This window comes from Pelophylax lessonae (genome assembly GCF_965119305.1).
Source record: "Pelophylax lessonae genome assembly, chromosome: 5".
In the NCBI taxonomy this organism is placed as follows: domain Eukaryota; kingdom Metazoa; phylum Chordata; class Amphibia; order Anura; family Ranidae; genus Pelophylax; species Pelophylax lessonae.
This window is the reverse complement of record NC_138772.1, coordinates 251,305,797-251,326,460: the sequence shown is the minus strand read 5'-3', so window position 1 is coordinate 251,326,460 and position 20,664 is coordinate 251,305,797. Positions and strand designations below refer to the sequence as shown.

At 46.8% G+C, this 20,664-nt stretch overlaps 1 protein-coding gene across 1 annotated transcript in view; it reads right to left on the bottom strand.

Moving 5' to 3' along the window:
* Positions 1–10,207: 10,207 nt before the first annotated feature.
* The window catches only part of SLC9A3 (solute carrier family 9 member A3), a 342,657-nt gene continuing 332,200 nt past the window's right edge, over positions 10,208–20,664 (bottom strand). Inside the window, exon 16 of the mRNA XM_082257740.1 lies at positions 10,208–10,617. Within this exon, the coding sequence (XP_082113866.1) occupies positions 10,376–10,617 (242 nt within the window). The 3' untranslated portion in view covers positions 10,208–10,375. The remainder of the gene's footprint in view (positions 10,618–20,664) is intronic.

Below are 20,664 nucleotides of genomic sequence, written 5' to 3'. Positions count from 1 at the left end.
CCTGGTGACAAAACAACGATCCTATGCGAGTGATCAGGCCACCTTAAAGTGGCTGGTGCTTCCCAATAGTGAGTGACCAGAGTGTCACAGCTAAACGGCAACCGTGCACCCCCTTGTGAGTGGGTGCTCACCTTAAAATATATACGATAAAGCGTATATGCAGAGGATCTCAGTATGTGCCCATCTGGATCTGTATGACTCCTCCCAATCGAAACCACTTTGGCTGGTGAACCATATCCCTCAATTCAGCGCCATATGCAGATGTAAGAAAAACTCACAATAGTGCTGAAATCCTTATTAAAATTTTATTTATAAAAGAAAACAATCTCACGCACATGTATAGGTGCATGTATGCACCTTCAAAAGGCCACATATGTAATTGCTCCAACTGGAAAATAATATCGTGGTGGTATAGTGAGAGACGCCGTTCCCGTCTGCCTCCTTCTATGACCCGGCAGCCGACAGTCTCACCAGAGAATAGCGAAGCTTTCCGTCTGTCCTTGCCCCTCCCCTACGCGTGACGACACAAGGGACCACGTGTCTTCATCCCTGATTGGGAGGAGCCATACAGATCCAGATGGGCACATACTGAGATCCCCTGCATATACGCTTTATCGTATATATTTTAAGGTGAGCACCCACTCACAAGGGGGTGCACGGTTGCGGTTTAGCTGTCACACTCTGGTCACTCACTATTGGGAAGCACCAGCCACTTTAAGGTGGCCTGATCACTCGCATAGGATTGTTGTTTTGTCACCAAGATTCACGGGGACTTTAATATATTGGACTTTTTTTTGTATTTTGCACATTGAGTTACTTTGCACTTTTGTATTTATTTGTACTTTATTGCATGTTCATTTATCACTTTATCCATCTACGTATTTAATTTTAGTGGAGCTTATCATTATTTTTTCACTGCTTGGTAGTTATTATTTATTATTTATTAATTTGCGCAGCACTATTTATTTAATTTACAGGGAATAGGTGGCTAATGGCCTTTGGAAAAAAATTGCCAAGGCAGAGACCGGACCCTTGATAGTACTCAAGGCCAACTTTTGGTCAACACCTCGTTAAAGGAAAGCCAAGATCCGAGCCACCGAGTAAGAGCGTGGGGGATCCCCACAAGACTCCACGCAATATACGACTTCCACGTATAATGATAGATCTTCCTAGAAGTCGCTTCCCTCAGAGTGGGAATCACTGAAGCAGACAATCTCCTGTCCTTCAGCACCTGAGTTTCAACAGGCAAGCCGTCAAAGCCACCGACTGTAAAGTAGGATGGAAGATTGGCCCCTGAGACAGTAAATCCTCCCTGAGAGGAAGTCTCCAAGGAGCGTCTGCGACAAACCTGACCAGGTCAGCGTACCAAGCTCGGCGAGGCCAGTTCGGAACCACAAGAATGACTGGAATCCCTTCTGCCTTGATCCTGCAAAGAAGTCTTGGCAGAAACTTGAGAGGAGGAAAGGCATACATCAGCTGATATTGACCCCACGGGGCCACCAGCCCGTCTGCCAGAGGGTCCCAGGAGTGGGCCACAAACTTATGCACTTTTCTGTTGATCTGAGACGCCAACAGATCTACATCTGGTGTGCCCCATTGAAGGCACAACTGCTGGAACACCTCTGGAGGGACCATTCCCCTGCATCCAAGACCTGTCAACTGAGATAATCTGCTTGCCAATTTTCCATTCCCGGAATGTGAACAGCGGAGAGAGCTGGAACAAGGCTGGAAAGCGTTCCACCCTTTGAAAGATGCCTGCCACTTCCAAGGCCGCAAGGACACTTTTGGTGCCCCCTTGGTGATTGACATAAACCATGGCCATGGCATTGTCCGATTGAATGCGCACTGGACAACCCCGCAGGTGCTCAGTCCAGTGGACTAGGCAAAGCCGGATAGCTCTCAGCTCCAGAACATTGATTGGTAACCTGGATTCCTCCAGGGACCAGACTCCTTGAGCAGACAACCTGCCGAGAACACCTCCCCACCCAGACAGACTTGCATCCGTAATGACAATTGTTCAATACATAGGGAGGAAGGATTTCCCTTGTTCTAGCATCAGAGACCGAAGCCACCAGATCAGGGACTCCCTGGTCAACTGGCTCAGCTGGATCTGATTGTCCAGGGAATTTGGATTCTTGCTCCATTTGAGAAGGATTTCCTTCTGGAGGATCCTTGTGTGGAATTGTGCAAAGGGGACCGCCTCGAAGGACAACACCATCAGTCCCAGGACTCTCATACAGGTCCAAAGGAATGACCATTTGCTGGACAGCAAAAGCTGAACTGCAGTCTGCAGTTTTTCCGGAAGAAGAAACACCCTGGCTGAGGACGAGACCAAAGTCAGACCCAGGTAGTCCAGTCTCATGGAAGGGACCAGGGACGACTTCTGAAGGCTCAGAATCCACCCGAACTCCTCCAGAGTTCTCATAGTGATTTGAAGATTTGTCACCAACACCTTGGGAGGCTCCGCACGTAGAAGCAGATTGTCCAGGTAACCCAGGACCAATATCCCCCGCTGCCGTAACAGCGCCAGGACTGGAGTCAACACCTTCATGAAGATCCCAGAAGCAGAGGCAAGACTAAAGGGCAACGCCACAACATGATAGTGATCCTCTCCCACTGCAAAACGGAGAAACCGTTGGTCTCCTGCACAGATTGGGATGTGAAGGTAGGCATCTTTGATGTCTATGGAGGCCAAGAATTCCCCCTGATGTAGGGAGGCCACCACTGTGCAAACAGATTCCTACTTGAATTTTTGAACTCGCATGAAGCAATTCAGTGCTTTCAGGTCCAGGCTTGGACGCACCTTGCCTTCCTTCCTGGGAACTGTGACCAGGTTTGAAAAAAAAGCCCTGAAAAAGTTACGCACACGGAACCGGAACTATTACTCCCTCTTGTACCTGGTCCTGTACTGCCCCAGAGAGCGCCAGCAAGCGATCCGGGGACAGTCGCACATTGGAAGGGAAAAACCTTACCGGCGGGACGGATCGAAACTCGATCTTGTAACCGGACCGTATGACCTCTTGAACCCATATGTCCAGTATCTGAGATAGCCACAGGTCCGGCAAAGAGGTCCCCCCACCCCAGATACGGGTGAGGGTGCATTTTCAGGCTGAAGTGGCCTTGTCCTCAGGTCTGGAGAAACTAGATTTCTGTTTGCCAGACCAGGGTCACTTGGAACCACCTGAGGGAGTCTTGAAGGGCTTTGCCTTATTGACTGACCCTAAGGGACGAAAAAACTTCTTGTGTGTTGAAAAGGAGGGACCAATCTGCGATGAGGGTCCTTACCCTTGTTAGCCTGTGGGAGAGAGGTATTAATACCCTCTGTGAGACCTTTAATAATGTCATCCAGGGTAGCCCCAAACAGGCGATCTCCTTGAAAAGGTAAATCAATCAAGGCCTACTTTGAAATCTGATCCGCAGACCCGCACTTCAGTAAACCCAGGAGGACCACTGCCGAAACCGACAGTCGGCCCAATATGGGAGCAGTATCCAATGTGGCATCGCAAACAAATTGCAGCCCCTACACCAGTTGGTTCAACAGCTCCTTAGAGGCAGGAGGGAGATGTTTCCCCTCCAGGTCACGGCGTAGTAACTTAGCCCATTCAGTCAATGTTTACGAGACAAGGGCAACCGTAAAAACCGGTCTTAGTGCAGAAGTACAAATTGCGGGCTACAGACTCCGCCTTCCTATCTGTCAGATCCTTAAAGGACGAGGAATCCTACACTGGGATCATGGTAGCTTTATTCAGTCTTGAGACCGTAGGGTCCACCGTAGGTGGCACAGTCCACTTCTTTACAAGGGACTCCTTAAAAGGGTAGCATCTAGCAATCCGCTTAGGCACCCCAGGGGAACGCTTTGGGCAGTCCCATTCTTTTTTGAGCATGGTGTCAAAATACGTGGGAAAGGGAAAAAACCTTTGCCACTCTGGATGGCTTGCGAGTGCCCAACGTAACCTGCGCCGCAGTCACACTCGCAGCATCCTTCATTTTCAGAGTCTCACGCACAGATACAACCAGTGCATCCACCAGCACCTTGTCTTGCGCGGCAGTGGAGGTAGAAATGTCATCCTCACTATCAGAGGAGACAGGGTGCCAGGTAGCGGACCCAGCAGGGAGACCCACGTCTGCGGTGGCTGAGTCAGACTGAGAACCTGAGACATCAGATGAGGCAGCGGTAGGCGGAGGGCATTTCTTAGCACCTCGCCCTTTAAAGGCCACCTCCACCTGGGACACAAACGACTCCAGGACCGCCAAAAGTGCATCTATTGACAGCTGGGATCCGGAGGGCCCAGCGGCCTCCTTGAGGGAGTCAGGTGGGGAGACATGGTCTGCAGGGTCCATGTTGCACCAGGGGAACCCGTCAGTAAAAAGTTGAAAAAATGTTTTTTCTTTTTTTTAAAAAAACGTCCCACCACGCTATAGCGCCCCCAAGAGGTCAGGCAGAGCGCACTGGCGACCCCCAGCAGAGAGGGAGAGAGACCCCCCCCAGACTCACCACCTTACACCAAATATGCACCAGGAGGCCCAGAAACATCTGCACAGCACGTGTCAGCAGCGATCTCAATCCAAAATGGAGATCTGGAGATTCACATCAGGGTATAGGGAGGGGCTCCATCCACAAAAAAACGCCTCCAGGAACTCCCATTCAGTGATTCCTAATAGAAAAAAACACAGAAAAATGGTGCTGGGTGTACCAAGATGGCCGTCGCTTCATGCAGAGCACATGGGCTACAAGAAAATGGTGGCCTGCGGAGCTATTGAGGGTCCTCGTGGGGTCCCCCCAGCCTCCTGAACGGGATCGATTGGAAGGTGAGGTGGGCCCTGGAGTGACAGGTAGAACCCCCCCGCGCACAATCGTTCGTCCGTCGCCGGCGGCGCACCCCCCCGCCCCCACCTGCGGCCTTAAAACTTGGACTCAGTCCCCAGGAATAGTCACCCACGTCCCAATATCCCCAGTAGTGAGGGGAGGGGGGCAAGGTGGGGGGGCAGTAGGTGGGGGGTGCATGATAGGACAGAGGGGAACCCAGGATTGTGAGGGTCCGACCATCCCAGGGGTAGGGGCCCGCATCCACCCCAAAATCCACCAGGGGAAGAGTTGCGAACATTTACTCACCATACCTGAACAGACGGGCACCATCTCCTGACAAAACTCCTCTCCGCCGAAGTGGGGTGACTGTCGGCCAAATAGGAACACTGCGACTTGGGCCTAGACCCGGTCGTATGCCACCTGGCGAGACATTTAATTCGCGGGCCAGTCCCCGTCCAGTGGTACTATGTCGCTGCTGACCCAGCGCGAGGCTAAAGTCTGCGCGCGCGCTCGTTGGCCAGCTGGGGTGACCACTAGATCTATACATCCAGCCTATCGCCCATATCCAGCATAGTTGTTTGAAGATCTCACAGAAAAAATCCAGAGATAAGCTAACTAAAAATAAATTATCTAGAAAAAACTTTGCCAGGACCAGAGATCCCAGCAAGGAACTAGGTCCTTACTCCTGACTAAGCAGATTAAAAATGACATGCTATAGCAGGAAGAGAGATGGTATACCCCCTGGGACTGCCCATAGGTGTAGGTCAGAACTTTTTTCTGTCTAGTGTCCTACTCCTGTGGGGGGCAGCATAACCCTACTGATATGGAGACGGCGTCCGTCAATGAACAATAGAGAAAAAAAGATATCCAGTTTTTCTAATATGTTTTAGAAACATACCTTTGGTTTAATGAGCACGTTTTTCTACTTTCTATAAAATTACTTCAAACCCTTATTTTTTTTAGCAGAGACGCTAGAGAATAAAATGGAGATCGTTGCAATATTTTTTATCACACTGTATTTCCGCAGTGGTCTTACAAACGTAAACAAGTAAGCCTGTGAGGCTCCCCAGTGGTTTATCTGCTGCCAGCCAACAAGCATAGGAAGGGTGCAGATATGGACAAAAGTACATGAGGAAGGCAGCGCATGAACCACACCGGGATGCAATGGATAAGGAAGTCAGGTGAACATCCAGTATAGGAAGGGTTAACAGTTTATTGGTATTGATAACCAAAAAACAAAGTACATAAATGCTTACATCCCCCTGGACTGGAGTGGACAAGGGCACCTGGCAGCAAGCAACACGAGTGCAAGGAGGTCAGTCTCCCAGGACTGCTGAGCAGTGTGTGCACAAAGCCGGAAACCAGCCGGCGCGAGGATGAAAGGACTCCGCTGTAGTTCCGTAGCGGTGACATCAGCCGGACAGGCGCCACTTACGGGGAAATACCAGGAATCAGGGTGGACCATAAGCTATATGGTTGCCATGACTACATGTTTTGCGCTATGCGCTTTATCAAGTCATGCCATGAACTACAGCGGAGTCCTTTCATCCTCGCGCCGGCTGGTTTCCGGCTTTGTGCACACACTGCTCAGCAGTCCTGGGAGACTGACCTCCTCGCACTCGTGTTGCTTGCTGCCAGGTGCCCTTGTCCACTCCAGCCCAGGGGGATGTAAGCATTTTATGTACTTTGTTTTTCGGTTATCAATACCAATAAACTGTTAACCCTTCCTATACTGGATGTTCACCTGACTTCCTTATCCATTGCATCCCGGTGTGGTTCATGCGCTGCCTTCCTCATGTAGTTTTGTCCCTATCCACCTCAAACACCCACCCTAGCTCCATCCACCCCAAACACCCACCCCAGCTCCATCCATTCCCCACACCCATCCTAGCCCCATCCACCCCAGCTCCATCCATCCCCCACACCCATCCCAAACACCCACCCTAGCTCCATCCACAACGCACACTTACTAGAGCTCCATACATCCCAAACACATATCCCAGCTCCATCCAACCCAACCTCCAACCCCAGCTCCATTCATCCCAAACACCCATCCCAGCTCCATCCATCCCCACACAGATCCCAGCTACATCCTCCCCAAACACCCACCCCAACTCCATCCATCCCAAACACCCACCCCAGCTCCATCCATCTCAAACACCCACTCCAGCTCCATCCACCCCAAACACCCACTCCAGCTCCATCCACCCCAAACACCCACTCCAGCTCCATCCCCCCAAACACCCACCCCAGCTCCATCCACCCCAAACACCCATCCCAGCTCCATCCATCCCAAACACCCACCCCAGCTCAATCCGTCCCCCACACCCATCCCAGCTCCATCCATCCCAATTACCCACCCCAGCTCCATCCACCCCAAACACCCACCCCAGCTCCATCCACCCATCTCAGCTCCATCCACCAGAAACACTCACCCCAGCTCCATCCATCCCAAACACCCACCCCAGCTCCATCCATCCCAAACACCCATCCCAGCTCCATCCACCCCCCCTCTTTTCCCCATGCTTGCATCCTCTGCAAGTTAGTGTAGTAGTAAAAATCACAGACCTCAGATCAGCCACATTGTGGCAGAGTGGTGTGCTGCTCCCCACCTCCTCCACCTCTGTGTACAGGAAAACACAGGAAGGAGGGGGAGCGGGTTCAGTGCACTCCACTTCTGCACTGTGTCAGAGGCAGCCGGGGAGAGATGCTGCCTGACATTTTTTGCTCGCGGCGTGTGGAAACTAAGCTGCACTGCACCACCAACGTGCATTCCAGGCTCTGATTCGCTGGGACTCAGGGACATGGACCATTTTCCGGGATGGTCCTGGCAAATCAGGGACGATTGGGAGGTATGACTCTATCCAATGAGGACCCAAGACACTGGCTGGTGCTCATCGCTGGAACGTTTGGGTTCAGATAAGAATAACTGGGGGTCTGGGGGGGCAGCTGCAACCAAGAAGGTTTTTCACCTTAATGCATAGAATGCATTGGGGTGAAAAACATTGAGACTTTACAACTCCTTTAAGGGTCATTCTATTTTGGAAGATGCTGGATAATTAAATCATTACATTTTTATATCACTTGTGAATACTATTGGTAAGTGTTCTTAGATGTGTACACTGTTGTGTCTCAGCAGTGAAGACAGGCCATCATCTTTATAAATCATATAAGCTTCCTGGTCCAATTCCTCCTATATCTCTTAAAGCTCTAAAGGTAGAAATGTAATAATATTTTCCTAAAATGGCAATACACAGAACTTAAGAAATACATCACATACACCTGCTGTTGCCACTCAGCCTTCTGGATTTGTAATTTAGTTTACATGTGCATCACATAAAATTAGAATATCATCAAAAAGTTTATTTATTTCAGTAATTCTAATTCAAAAAGTGAAACTAATATATTTAATATGTGTCTAAAATTAACAGAAAGAAATGCAGTTGGAAGGGGGGGGGGGGGCTTACAGAGTACAATCACACCTTAGATATTTCAAATGAGAAAAGTACTTGGGGTAAGTAGAACACTAACAGCAATCAAGTGTGCAAAAAATGTATTCAGAAAGGTGAAGATTTTATTTATTGCTATCACTCAGACTTTGATTTCCCACTTTGGTGTATAATAATTCTAGCGGCATGGTGATAGTATAAAGAAATATAGCACTATATGGATATATACTGTATCCTATTTCAAACAGTTTTAAACATTGCTCAGACAGTTCAAATATTGTAATTTGATGTTTGATTTTAATTTAATGTGTATTAACATTCTACTGTTGACTTGGAACAATAAACTACTAGTAAAAATTTTGTAGGTATCAAAAAAAAAATCTGTTTGAGCCCTGGTTCACACTGAATGCGAGTTCAAAGTGGTGCAATTTGGTCAGATTTAAGCGTGACTTCGGTGCAACTTCAATGCGATTTTAATGTGATTTCTGACCATTTCAATGTACTGCAACTTGGCTATGTCCAATCAATAAAGTATAGTTTGTGACATAATTCCAAAAATGTGAAAAAACACTGTGTGGGGTCCCCCTCCCAAACCATACCAGGCCCTTCGGATCTGGTACGAATTTTGAGGGGAACCCCACTACCGCCTACCCGAAGAAAAAATCAACCCAGCATCCCCACGGGCAATGATATCACAAGGGGACAGAATCACCCAGTGATTTCATCAGGTGGCCCCACCCCTTAGTTATTTAAAACCTGTCATTAGGCAGGGGTGTTCGTCGGGTGCAGAGCTCTTCCTTTTTTTTAGGTCAGCGGTAGCGATGGGCATTATGTTTGATGATGGATCCACGTTTTTTTTTGTTTTTTTTTTTAACCACTTCTCGGGGGTCACCATCATATGACGTAAGGGACTTAAAGTGGCAATATCTGAATGATGCCTACAGCTGTATGCATCATCCAGATATCTTTGTTTTCAGCAGGCAATTCTCTGCACAGTTAAAACAATCACAGCAGCTGTTTTGCTGCTTGATTGCTTTTGCAGGCAGCGGGAAGTGGATAATGAACCCACAGAATTTTATTATATTGCTGACCGAGGACCAGATGGTCCCCATCATGTCTATGACTGCCAGAGGCCGGAAGCAACTTCATTTTTGACTGCCGTTTGTTTTGTTGGAAAGCCTGAGATCGACTTTTCCTTTTATTTGATCTCAGGCTTTCCAGCATAGGGGAGAGATCTGGGGACTTATAGACCCTGGATCTCTCTATAAATAGAACTTGTCATGCCCTATTTCTATTACAAGGGATGTTTTCATTCCTTGTAATAGGAATAAAAGTGATCAAAAAGTAAATAATAAAAGGGAAAGTGTAAAAATTAAAACATTTTAATAATATAAACAATATTAGAAAAAAAAAACTTAAAGCGCCCCTGTCCCCGCATGCTCACACGCAGAAGCGTCCGCATATGTAAACTACATTAAAACCACATATGTGAGGTATCGTGCGAACGTTAGCATGAGAGCAATATTTCTAGCACTAGACCTCCTCTGTAATTCTAAACTGGTAACCTGTAAAAATTTTTAAAGCACAGCCTATGGAGATTTTTAAGTACCAACGTTTGGTGCCATTCCATGAGTGTGCGAACTTTTAAAGCTTGACAAGTTAGGTATCTATTTACTTGTTGTAACATCATCTTTCACATTATACAAAAAAATTGGGAAAAATATTGTGTTACGTTTTTTTTTTTTAATTCATGATAATGTTTTTTTTCCCAAAAAATTGCATTTAAAAATTGCTGTGCAAATACCGTGTGACATAAATAGTTGCAATGACCGTTATTATATTCCCTAGGGTGTCTGCTAAAAAAATATATATATAATGTTTGGGCATCCTGAGTATTTTTCTAGCAAAAAAATTATGAATTTTTTCAAATCCCTTTGAAGTCGGGAAAAGGTAATACACAAACTACTTTTTAAAACGCACCACTTCAAGTTGCAGCTATTATGACAGAGCCATAAAAATACATTAGGTGCGCCTTTGGATGAAGTTTGGAAATTGCATGTTGCACCTGAAGTCGCACCAGTGTAGACAGGGGCTGAAACAAAAGACTTAATATCAAATATTACATGTTTGTCTCTGGAAGAAAAGATCTGGGCTGCTCCTCTGCACCATCTGCTATCAAAAATGAATCAACTGATCTGTTGCTGATACGTAATGGAGTGAGTCTTCTGAAGTTGTTTGGAGAATATGGTATCTGTACTTGTGCTCTTTGGGATGGGACTACTGTATCTTCACTGTACAACCATGCAAACTTCACAGGAATATTTTGCTCCTCATCAGACGAAAATACTGGATTATCATATCCTAAAATTTGAAATTGTAAAATGTTTAGTTTAATATAAACCCCAAGGACACAAAATGCTAATAATAAAACATACATGGTATTTGTGATGTGGATGTTTTTATAAAGTTAAGATTTTTATGACAAATAGCATTTGTTTTTTACTTTAAGCCTATTGTCTTTTCACCTTCAGAAATCAATAACAGACTGTACACATGATAAGAGTTATGCTAGCTATACACATTTGCACATTTTTTATGTGAAAATTTTTCTTTTTTAGCCCTGTGGGCTGAACAGGAGGAATCAGTTAATGGTGGAGGTGAGCAGGAATGACTAAGCTTCACTTAGCAACATCCATGTCTTTATTGACCTTGGTTTGTGCACTGGTGCGCAGTCATGTTGGAACAGGAAGGGGCCACCTCCAAGCTATTCCCACAAAGTTGGGAGCATGAAATTGTTCAAAATGTCTTGGTATGCTGACACCTTAAGAGTTCACTTCACTGGAACTGAGGGCCCAAGCGCAACCCCTGAAAATTAACCCCACACTATAATTCCCCCTCCGCCAAATGATTTGGACTAGTGCACAAAGCAAGGCCTATAAAGAGATGGATGAGTGAGTTTGGGGTGAAGAAACTTGGCTGGCCTGCACAAAGTCCTGGCCTTTGGAATGATTTAGAGAGGAGATTGCAAGCCAAGTCTTCTTGTCCACATCAGGACACTTCCATAGACACACTCCTAAAACTTGTGGGCAGCCTTCCTAAAAGAGTTGAAGATGGGGTGGGTCAACTTAATATTGAACCCTATGGACTAAGACTGGGATGCCATTAAAGTTCATATGTGTGTAAAGGCATCCCAATACCTTTGACAATATAGCGTATGTAAATGGCTTACACCTATATCAAAGGCATTATTCAACTTAAGTCACAGATGCCTAGTTTGTTTTTATCTACAGGCACCCTGACTCGGATTGAGCTGACTATACTTGATGCCTGGATATGTTAGCATGATCCTGAAATCCTACACCTGGCTAATCTAGATGGACACCTATCTCAGCTGCCACCCCATGCTTTGGGAGTAACGGGACTGGAGACGAGCGAGCAATGTGGACATACTGCTTTGGATGTTTACCTCACATTGGATCTATCTGAGACCATGTATCTATAATTCGATTACACCTGGCTTGCATAACCATCATGGCTTTGTTGCACCAATTGACTGTGTTTTCAGATTTCCATCATTACTGTCACTGGACTATAGCTCTTTGTATCAGATCTATTCTGGCATGCCTCAGCAAAAAAAAAAACACTGGATCCCCTTGGATATTCTAACATATTTTAATGTCGTCGTTAAGAAGAATAAAGGAGTTTCCTTTTTCTACTACCTTCTTAACCATAATCTCTTTTCCACCAAAAACTCAACTATGGACATCTGGGAAGCAGATCTCTCCTAAACCTTTACAATGTCCCAATTGCTTAAATCTTCCAAATTTCTCTTGTCCTCCTCAAACTGCATCAACCACTGGGAAACATCTTTAAAGCTCTTACATAAGTGTTACTACATTCTAGTCAGACTTTAAAAAATGTCTTTGTCTACTTCCTCCAACTGCTGAAGGAAATGTGGAAATCCCAGTTCATTTATTCATAGATGGTGGTCGTGCCCATTGGTCTTTAATTGGTGGCAATGTGTATTCACATTCTTATCGAAAATTTCCAAAGTGACCATTGCCTTTGAACCCGCTACTGCTTTACTACTACTCTTACATCATGAATCTTAGGCATTCTCTCATACCCCCATTATTGTACACTGTATTATAGTCGCCAGTAGAGCAATAACATCTGCCAGGAAACAAACAATCCCCCCAACTGGTCACTCTTTATCCAATGTCCTAATACACAAACCCAGTTTGAATTGATGTTTGCAGTTAAAAATGGCAAACGTGCCAACTTCTGGAAGCAATCGCGTCCCTGGCTGTCATTCGGACGGCACAGCAAGCCCGTGTGCTTTCTTTAGGTGTCACAAAGAGGTTGCAGTGTAGCTAACTTGTTATTATCTTACTGTTGTGGTCACTATATTCGTTTCTGTTTATTTGTGGTTTTGGCACTAGAGTACCCTCATGAATCACCATTATTAATTAGTTCTAAACTAATGTAATTTACAAGTCGAATGCAAAAAGCTTCAATTTATTTTATTTTCACTTATCATTGTAGTACCTAATTCAGTGTACTCTGTCCCCACATCCTTCTCTCTTTTGTTCTTGTATATGACTCGGTGTGTGAATTTCATTGTACTTTTCTCTTATAAAATCAATAAAAAATTCCTGATTAAAAAAAAAAATCACCAACAGCAGATCACCAATTGTATGCAAATAGCATCAACAAGGTTTCTACTATTTGTTAGGTTTTCTTTCACACATTGTGCTGAAGGTATCAGTTCACAGTTTTACAGGGTAATATCTGGCAACCACCTGTGGCACATTTAAGTGGATTTCTTTTTTATTCTGTGTATTTGAGTTTAGTATATGTTTTTGTTGAGAGCGTAGCACGAACCCAACTATTTTTGTACTGCTTTACTATTTTCCATTTGGAATCAGGAGGTGAACAGCAGCTTACAACACTCTATTTTGTACTTTTTGTCCAGAGGCGCTGAGGTTCATTTTATGATATATATATAATATAATTTGCTATACTAACCCTCCCCTATTCCTGGAAATACCCCAAGACTGGCTTAAATATGGAGATCGAGACATTATTTGGTGAAAAAGCCATCTTAGGGGTGTACTCACATTTGTTGCCATCGATTTAGACATTAATGGCTGTGTGTTGAGTTTTTTTGAGGGGAACAGTAAATTTACACTGTTATACAAGCTGTACACTCACTGCTTTACTTTGTAGCAAAGTGTCATTTCTTCAGTTTTGAAAAATATTGCCAGAGATTTAAAACGATGAAAGGCACCACATCCCTGAAACAAATGGTAACTACAATAGGAGGGGGCAAAGTGGGACTTTAAAGGTGCAAATGATGGAGAAAAATCTGAATTCTCAAAAAATCACATTTTATTTAACATGTAAGATTAGGACAAGACACAACATCGATTAATTATTTTAATCGATGTTGTGTCTTGTCCTAATCTTACATGTTAAATAAAATGTGATTTTTTGAGAATTCAGATTTTTCTCCATCATTTGCACCTTTAAAGTCCCACTTTGCCCCCTCCTATTGTAGTTGTCATTTCTTCAGTGTTGTCACATGAAAAGATATAATAAAATATTTACAAAAATGTGAGGGGTGTACTCGCTTTTGTGAGATACTGTAACTGTACAAAAGATACATTTAAAGGAGCTCTGCCACTTTCATTAATAGAGATTTTTAGAACCTAATTTCAGGTAGTCTCTTCCGATGTATAAAGGCACTTTAGTGGTATTCCTGAATCAGGGCGAGACCCCCTATTTCTGGGCTCTTTCCAGAAATCCTAGCAGATCTGTCAGCCAGGCTCCCTAAAATATTATATGACCACTAATATCTAGCTAGAGTTTCAATCTAAAAATTCCAGTAGATCATACATTAACCATAACAGCATTGAATGTAACTAGTTATAGCCAATGCTAGAGAAATGCAGACTTAGGCTTAATATATTTACAGGGCTCACTGACCGATATTAGTATACATGACCTGCTTTCTCCTAAATTTGATCTACTGTAAACTCCGTTCACACTTATGTTTTTGTTGCAATAGGTGCATAGGTGCACGCAAAACAAAACCCAGATGATCTAAAAAAAACCTGCTCTGAACATGTCTTAGGCAGGTTTGATATTGAAAGGATGTGACCCACTCAGTGCTGGCCCGAGACACTGTGCTGCCCGATTCCAAGAATGAAATGCTGACCCCCCCCCCCAAAAAAAAATCATGGCCACCAAAGGGCCCCCCACATCCAGTGGTGTACCAACAGGGGGGGGCGGGGGCAGCACCAGAGTAACACCCGGGGCCGGCCGCCGGACTGTCTCCGCCACGCTGAGCTCGCTGACACAGGAGCGCGGAGGAGGAGGAACTGTTTAAAGCAGAGAATGGGAGAGAGAGAGACTCGCCGTCATTCACTAGCCCTGAATACACAGCAGGCACTGCCGGAGTGAATTGTGCTAGTTAATGAGAATGCGATTGGTTGCTAGGACTGCCTATCAACCAATTACCTGCTCATTAACTAGCACAGTTAACTTCGGCAGTTCCCGCTGACCGCTGTGTATTCAGGGCTCATGAGTGTGACGGTGAGTCTCTCTCCCATTCTCTGCTTTAAACAGTTCCTCCTCCTCTGCTCTAAGGTAGTAGGGGGAGGGGCGCTTGCATTGTAAAGGGGTTCTATTGGGGGTGGGATGTATTGTAAAGGGGTTCTATTGGGGGGGGTTGTATTGTAAAGGGGTTCTATTGGGGGATGTATTGTAAAGGGGTTCTATGGAGAGGGGGGGGGGTTTGTATTGTAAAGGGGTTCTATTGCCGGGGGCTTTGTATTGTAAAGGGGTTCTATTGGCAGGGGTTATGTATTATAAAGGGGTTCTATTGGGGGGTCTGCATTGTAAAGGGGTTCTATTGGGGGGGTTTGTATTGTAAAGGGGTTCTATTGGGGGGGGGGGTTGTATTGTAAAGGGGTTCTATTGGTGGGGGCTTTGTATTGTAAAGGGGTTCTATTGAGGGGCTGTGTAATGTAAAGGGGTTCTATGGGGGGGGCTGTATAATGTAAATGGTTCTATGGGGGGGGCTGTGTAATGTAAAGGGTTCTATTGGGGGGGCTGTGTAATGTAAAGGGGTTCTATGGGGGGGGCTGTATAATGTAAATGGTTCTATGGGGGGGCTGTGTAATGTAAAGGGTTCTATTGGGGGGGCTGTGTAATGTAAAGGGGATCTATGGGGGGGGCTGTATAATGTAAAGGGTTCTATGGGGGGGTGGGGACTGTGTAATGTAAAGGGTTCTATTGGGGGGGCTGTGTAATGTAAAGGGTTCTATGGGGAGGCAGGGGAGGCAGGGGCTGTATAATGTAAAGGGTTCTATGGGAGGGCTGTGTAATGTAAGGGGTTCTATTGGGGGGCGGGGGCTGTGTAATGTGAAGGTTCTATGGGGGGCGGGGGCTGTATAATGTAAAAGATTCCATGGGGGGCGGGGGCTGTGTAACATAAAGGGTTCCATGGGGGGTGGGCGCTGCGTAATGTAAAGGGTTCCATGGGGGGTGGGGGCTGCGTAATGTAAAGGGTTCCATGGGGGGATGGGAGCTGCGTAATGTAAAGGGTTACATGGGGGATGGGGCTGCGTAATGTAAAGGGTTCCATGGAGGGATGGGAGCTGCATAATGTAAAGGGTTCCATGGGGGGATGGGGGCTGCGTAATGTAAAGGGTTCCATGGGGGGATGGGGCTGCGTAATGTAAAGGGTTCCATGGAGGGATTGGGGGCTGCGTAATGTAAAGGGTTCCATGGGGGGATGGGGGCTGCATAATGTAAAGGGTTCCATGGGGGATGGGGGCTGTGTAATGTAAAGGATTCCAATTGGGGGGGCTGTGTAATGTAAAGGGGTCTAAGGATACGGGGGCTGTGTAATGTAAAAGGTTCTATGGGGGGGCTGTGTAACATAAAGGGTTCCATGGGGGGTGGGGGCTGCGTAATGTAAAGGGTTCCATGGGAAGGTGTGGGCTGCGTAACGTAAAGGGTTCCATGGGGGGATGGGGGCTGCGTAATGTAAAGGGTTCCATGGGGGGATGGGGGCTGCGTAATGTAAAGGGTTCCATGGGGGATGGGGGCTGTGTAATGTAAAGGATTCCAATGGGGGGCTGTGTAATGTAAAGGATTCCAATGGGGGGGCTGTGTAATGTAAAAGGGTACGGGGGTTGTGTAATGTAAAGGGGTCAAGGGGTACGGGGGCTGTGTAATGTGAGGGGGTCCAGGGGTACTGGGGCTGTGTATATTGTAAAGGGGTTCTATTGGCGGGGACTTTGTATTGTAAAGGGGTTCTATTGGCGGGGGCTTTGTATTATAAAGGGGTTCAATTGGGGGGGGGTCTGCATTGTAAAGGGGTTATATTGGGGGGTTTGTATTGTAAAGGGGTTCTATTGGGGGGGTTGTATTGTAAAGGGGTTCTATTGGCGGGGGCTGTGTAATGTAAAGGGGTTCTATGGGGGGCTGTATAATGTAAAGGGTTCTATGGGAGGGGTGGGGGCTGTGTAATGTAAAGGGTTCCATTGGGGGGGTGCGGGAACTGTGTAATGTAAAGGGTTCTATGGGGGGGGCAAGGGCTGTATAATGTAAAGGGTTCTATGGGGGGGCTGTGTAATGTAAGGGGTTCTATTGGGGGGTGGGGGCTGTATAATGTAAAAGGTTCTATGGGGGCGGGGCTGTGTAACATAAAGGGTTCCATGGGGGGGTGGGGGCTGCGTAATGTAAAGGGTTCCATGGGGGGGTGGGGGCTGCGTAATGTAAAGGGTACCATGGGAGGGTGGGAGCTGCGTAATGTAAAGGGTTCCATGGGGGGATGGGAGCTGCGTAATGTAAAGGGTTCCATGGGGGGATGGGAGCTGTGTAATGTAAAGGGTTCCATGGAGGGATGGGGGCTGCGTAATGTAAAGGGTTCCATGGGGGGGATAGGGGCTGCGTAATGTAAAGGGTTCCATGGGGGGATGGGGGCAGTGTAATGTAAAGGATTCCAATAGGGGGTGGCTTGTAATGTAAAGGGGTCTAAGGGTACGGATGTTGTGTAATGTAAAGGGGTCTAGGGGTACGGGGGCTGTGTAATGTAAAAGGTTGTATGGGGGGCAGGGGCTGTGTAACATAAAGGGTTCCATGGGGGGTGGGGGCTGCGTAATGTAAAGGGTTCCATGGGGGGGTGGGGGCTGCGTAACGTAAAGGGTTCCATGGGGGGATGGGGGCTGCGTAATGTAAAGGAATCCATGGGGGATGGGGGCTGTGTAATGTAAAGGATTCCAATGGGGGGGGCTGTGTAATGTAAAGGATTCCAATGGGGGCGGCTGTGTGATGTAAACGGGTCTAGGGGTATGGGGGCTGTGTAATGTAAAGGGTTCCATTGGGGGGGTGCGGGAACTGTGTAATGTAAAGGGTTCTATGGGGGGGCAAGGGCTGTATAATGTAAAGGGTTCTATGGGGGGGCTGTGTGATGTAAGGGGTTCTATTGGGGGGTGGGGGCTGTGTAATGTGAAGGTTCTATGGGGGGCGGGGGCTGTATAATGTAAAAGGTTCTATGGGGGGCGGGGCTGTGTAACATAAAGGGTTTCATTGGGGGGTGGGGGCTGCGTAATGTAAAGGGTTCCATGGGGGGGGTGGGGGCTGCGTAATGTAAAGGGTACCATGGGGGGATGGGAGCTGCGTAATGTAAATGGTTCCATGGGGGGATGGGGGCTGTGTAATGTAAAGGGTTCCATGGAGGGATGGGGGCTGCGTAATGTAAAGGGTTCCATGGGGGGGATGGGGGCTGCGTAATGTAAAGGGTTCCATGGGGGGATGGGGGCAGTGTAATGTAAAGGATTCCAATAGGAGGTGGCTGTGTAATGTAAAGGGGTCTAGGGGTACGGAGGTTGTGTAATGTAAAGGGATCTAGGGGTACAGGGGCTGTGTAATGTAAAAGGTTGTATGGGGGGGTAGGGGCTGTGTAACATAAAGGGTTCCATGGGGGGTGGGGGCTGCGTAATGTAAAGGGTTCCATGGGGGGGTGGGGGCTGCGTAACGTAAAGGATTCCAATGGGGGGGGGCTGTGTAATGTAAAGGATTCCAATGGGGGCGGCTGTGTGATGTAAACGGGTCTAGGGGTATGGGGGCTGTGTAATGTGGAGGGGTCCAGGGGTACTGGGGCTGTGTAATGTAAAGGGGGCCTTCCTACATTTTACTCGCAGTTATTACTGCAGTCCCATAGATTTTTTAGGTTGTGCGTTTTTTTTTCCTGCATTTTGTGAAAGTGCACCAAAAGTCCCGCATGCTGCATCTTTGGCGCGCTTTCAGAAAACAGGAAAATAATATTTTGTGGGGGGGGGGGGGAGTGACACCATGGTTTACTGCACCAGGTGAAACCAACCCTAGTGACACCACTGGCAGTAGCACACAGTAAGTGTGCTACTGCCAGTTATATGTATTTCTGTCTGGCGCCTCAGGTCAGTCGGTGCTGTTTTTGCAGAGGAGGAGGGGCCTCGTCGCCGGGGGGAGCAGAGGGAGGAGGATTCTTTTGGGTTCCGGGCTGCAGTGCGTGGAGGCGCTACACGTGACACATCAATGAGCGGTTTGTCGCCTGCACACCTGGGGGGGGGGGGGTGGTGCTAGATATAGGATCTGCCCCGGGTTCCAAATGCTCTAGGTACGCCCCTGCCCACATCCATTATTTTATATCATGATCATGAAAACTAAAATTAAATTCATCAGGAAGTCAGATTTACATGTAACAGCACCTTGTCTATATGCAAAATTATATGACACACCACCATGTTACCGCTCCCCCATCTTGGCGTCCTAGGGCATCAATGGGTGCAGTGTGTGTCAGCTAGTGATGGGCCGAACACCCCCCGTTTGGTTTTCACCAGAACATCTCGAACAGGGAAAAAGTTCTAGCGAACATGCAAACTCTAATAAAGTCTATGGGACATGAACATGAAAAATCAAAAGTCCTAATTTTAAAGGCTTATATGCAAATTATTGCCATAAAAAGTGCCTGGGGACCCGGGTACTGCACTGGGGGACATGTATCAATGCAAATTTTTTTTTAAAACAATAATTTTTACAGGAGCAGTGATTTTAATAATGCCTAAAGTGAAACAATAAAAATGAAACATTCCTTTAAATATCGTGCCTAGGGGGTCCCCTTAATGTGCCTGTAAAGTGGCACATCTGTACGATGTATGTAGCCTGTTGCAGCAATACTGACATTTCTAAAGGAAAAAATGTAATTTAAACTTGCTCGCGGCTGTAATTTATTGTTGGCTCCCAGCAATACAAATAGAAAAAAATTAAAAAGAAAACCGTGGGGTCCCCCTCAAAATCGTTACCAGACCCTTCTCTGAGCATGCAGCCTGGCAGGCCAGGATAGGGAGGGGACAAGCAAGCGCCCAAACCCCCCCCCTCCCCTCCTGAACCATACCAGGCCGCTTGCCCTTAACATTTGGAGGGTGACGTCTAAGATCACGCGTCACTACAGGACGTCAGAAGGGGGCTGTGCAACCGAGTGATGTAATCAGGTGGCCCAAAGCTCAAGAGCGTCATTCAGCGGGTTATGCCTCAATTTTTTTCTATTTTTCGGGTGCGCGTGATTGACGATGGATTTAGATTGGGGGACACTTTTTTATTTTTATTTTTGAATAAAGGACTTGTCAAAAACTGTCTTTTATGTGTATCTTTTTTGTACACTTTTTTGGTGAATGGGTAGGGGTATGATATACCTAATACCCATTCACACAGGGGGGGGGGGGGAGTATTCCAGATTCAGATAAGCCCCACACCCACAGCCCTCCACAACCACAGCCCAGTGTTGTCGGGAAGAGGTCCTTTTCCCCATCAACATGAGGACAAGGTAATTTGGGGGGGCACCCCAAAGCACCCTCTCCATGTTGAGGGCAAGCGGCCTGGTATGGTTCAGGATGGGGTTTGGTGATCTCTTTGCTATTGACATGTGTGATGTCATATTGCCAAGATAAAAAATATCTTGGTCAGCTTGGCATGGCACTGCTCCCTATCTTTAACAATGCGTCTATGGGAAATCTTGGTCAGCTTGGCATGGCACTGCTCACAAACTATAAGTGTCAGGGACACAAAACTTGGGGAGTACTGAGAGGGGACCCAGGACTACAACATATCTATAGACTGACTGCACTATACAAACTCAACACACTGTCCACCTGCCTAACCTCTATTATCACACACTAAACACGGGCGAACTTCCGCCGAGCGCCCCATTTGTTCATGTGTTTGGTAAACACATGAACAGCTGATGTTCAAGCCAACTTATGTTCAACTTAAGAATCAAGCCCATCCCTAGTGTCAGCACAGCGGACACCCCCCCAACCCTCAGGGCCCATGTGCAGTGAACACATTGCACCCGTG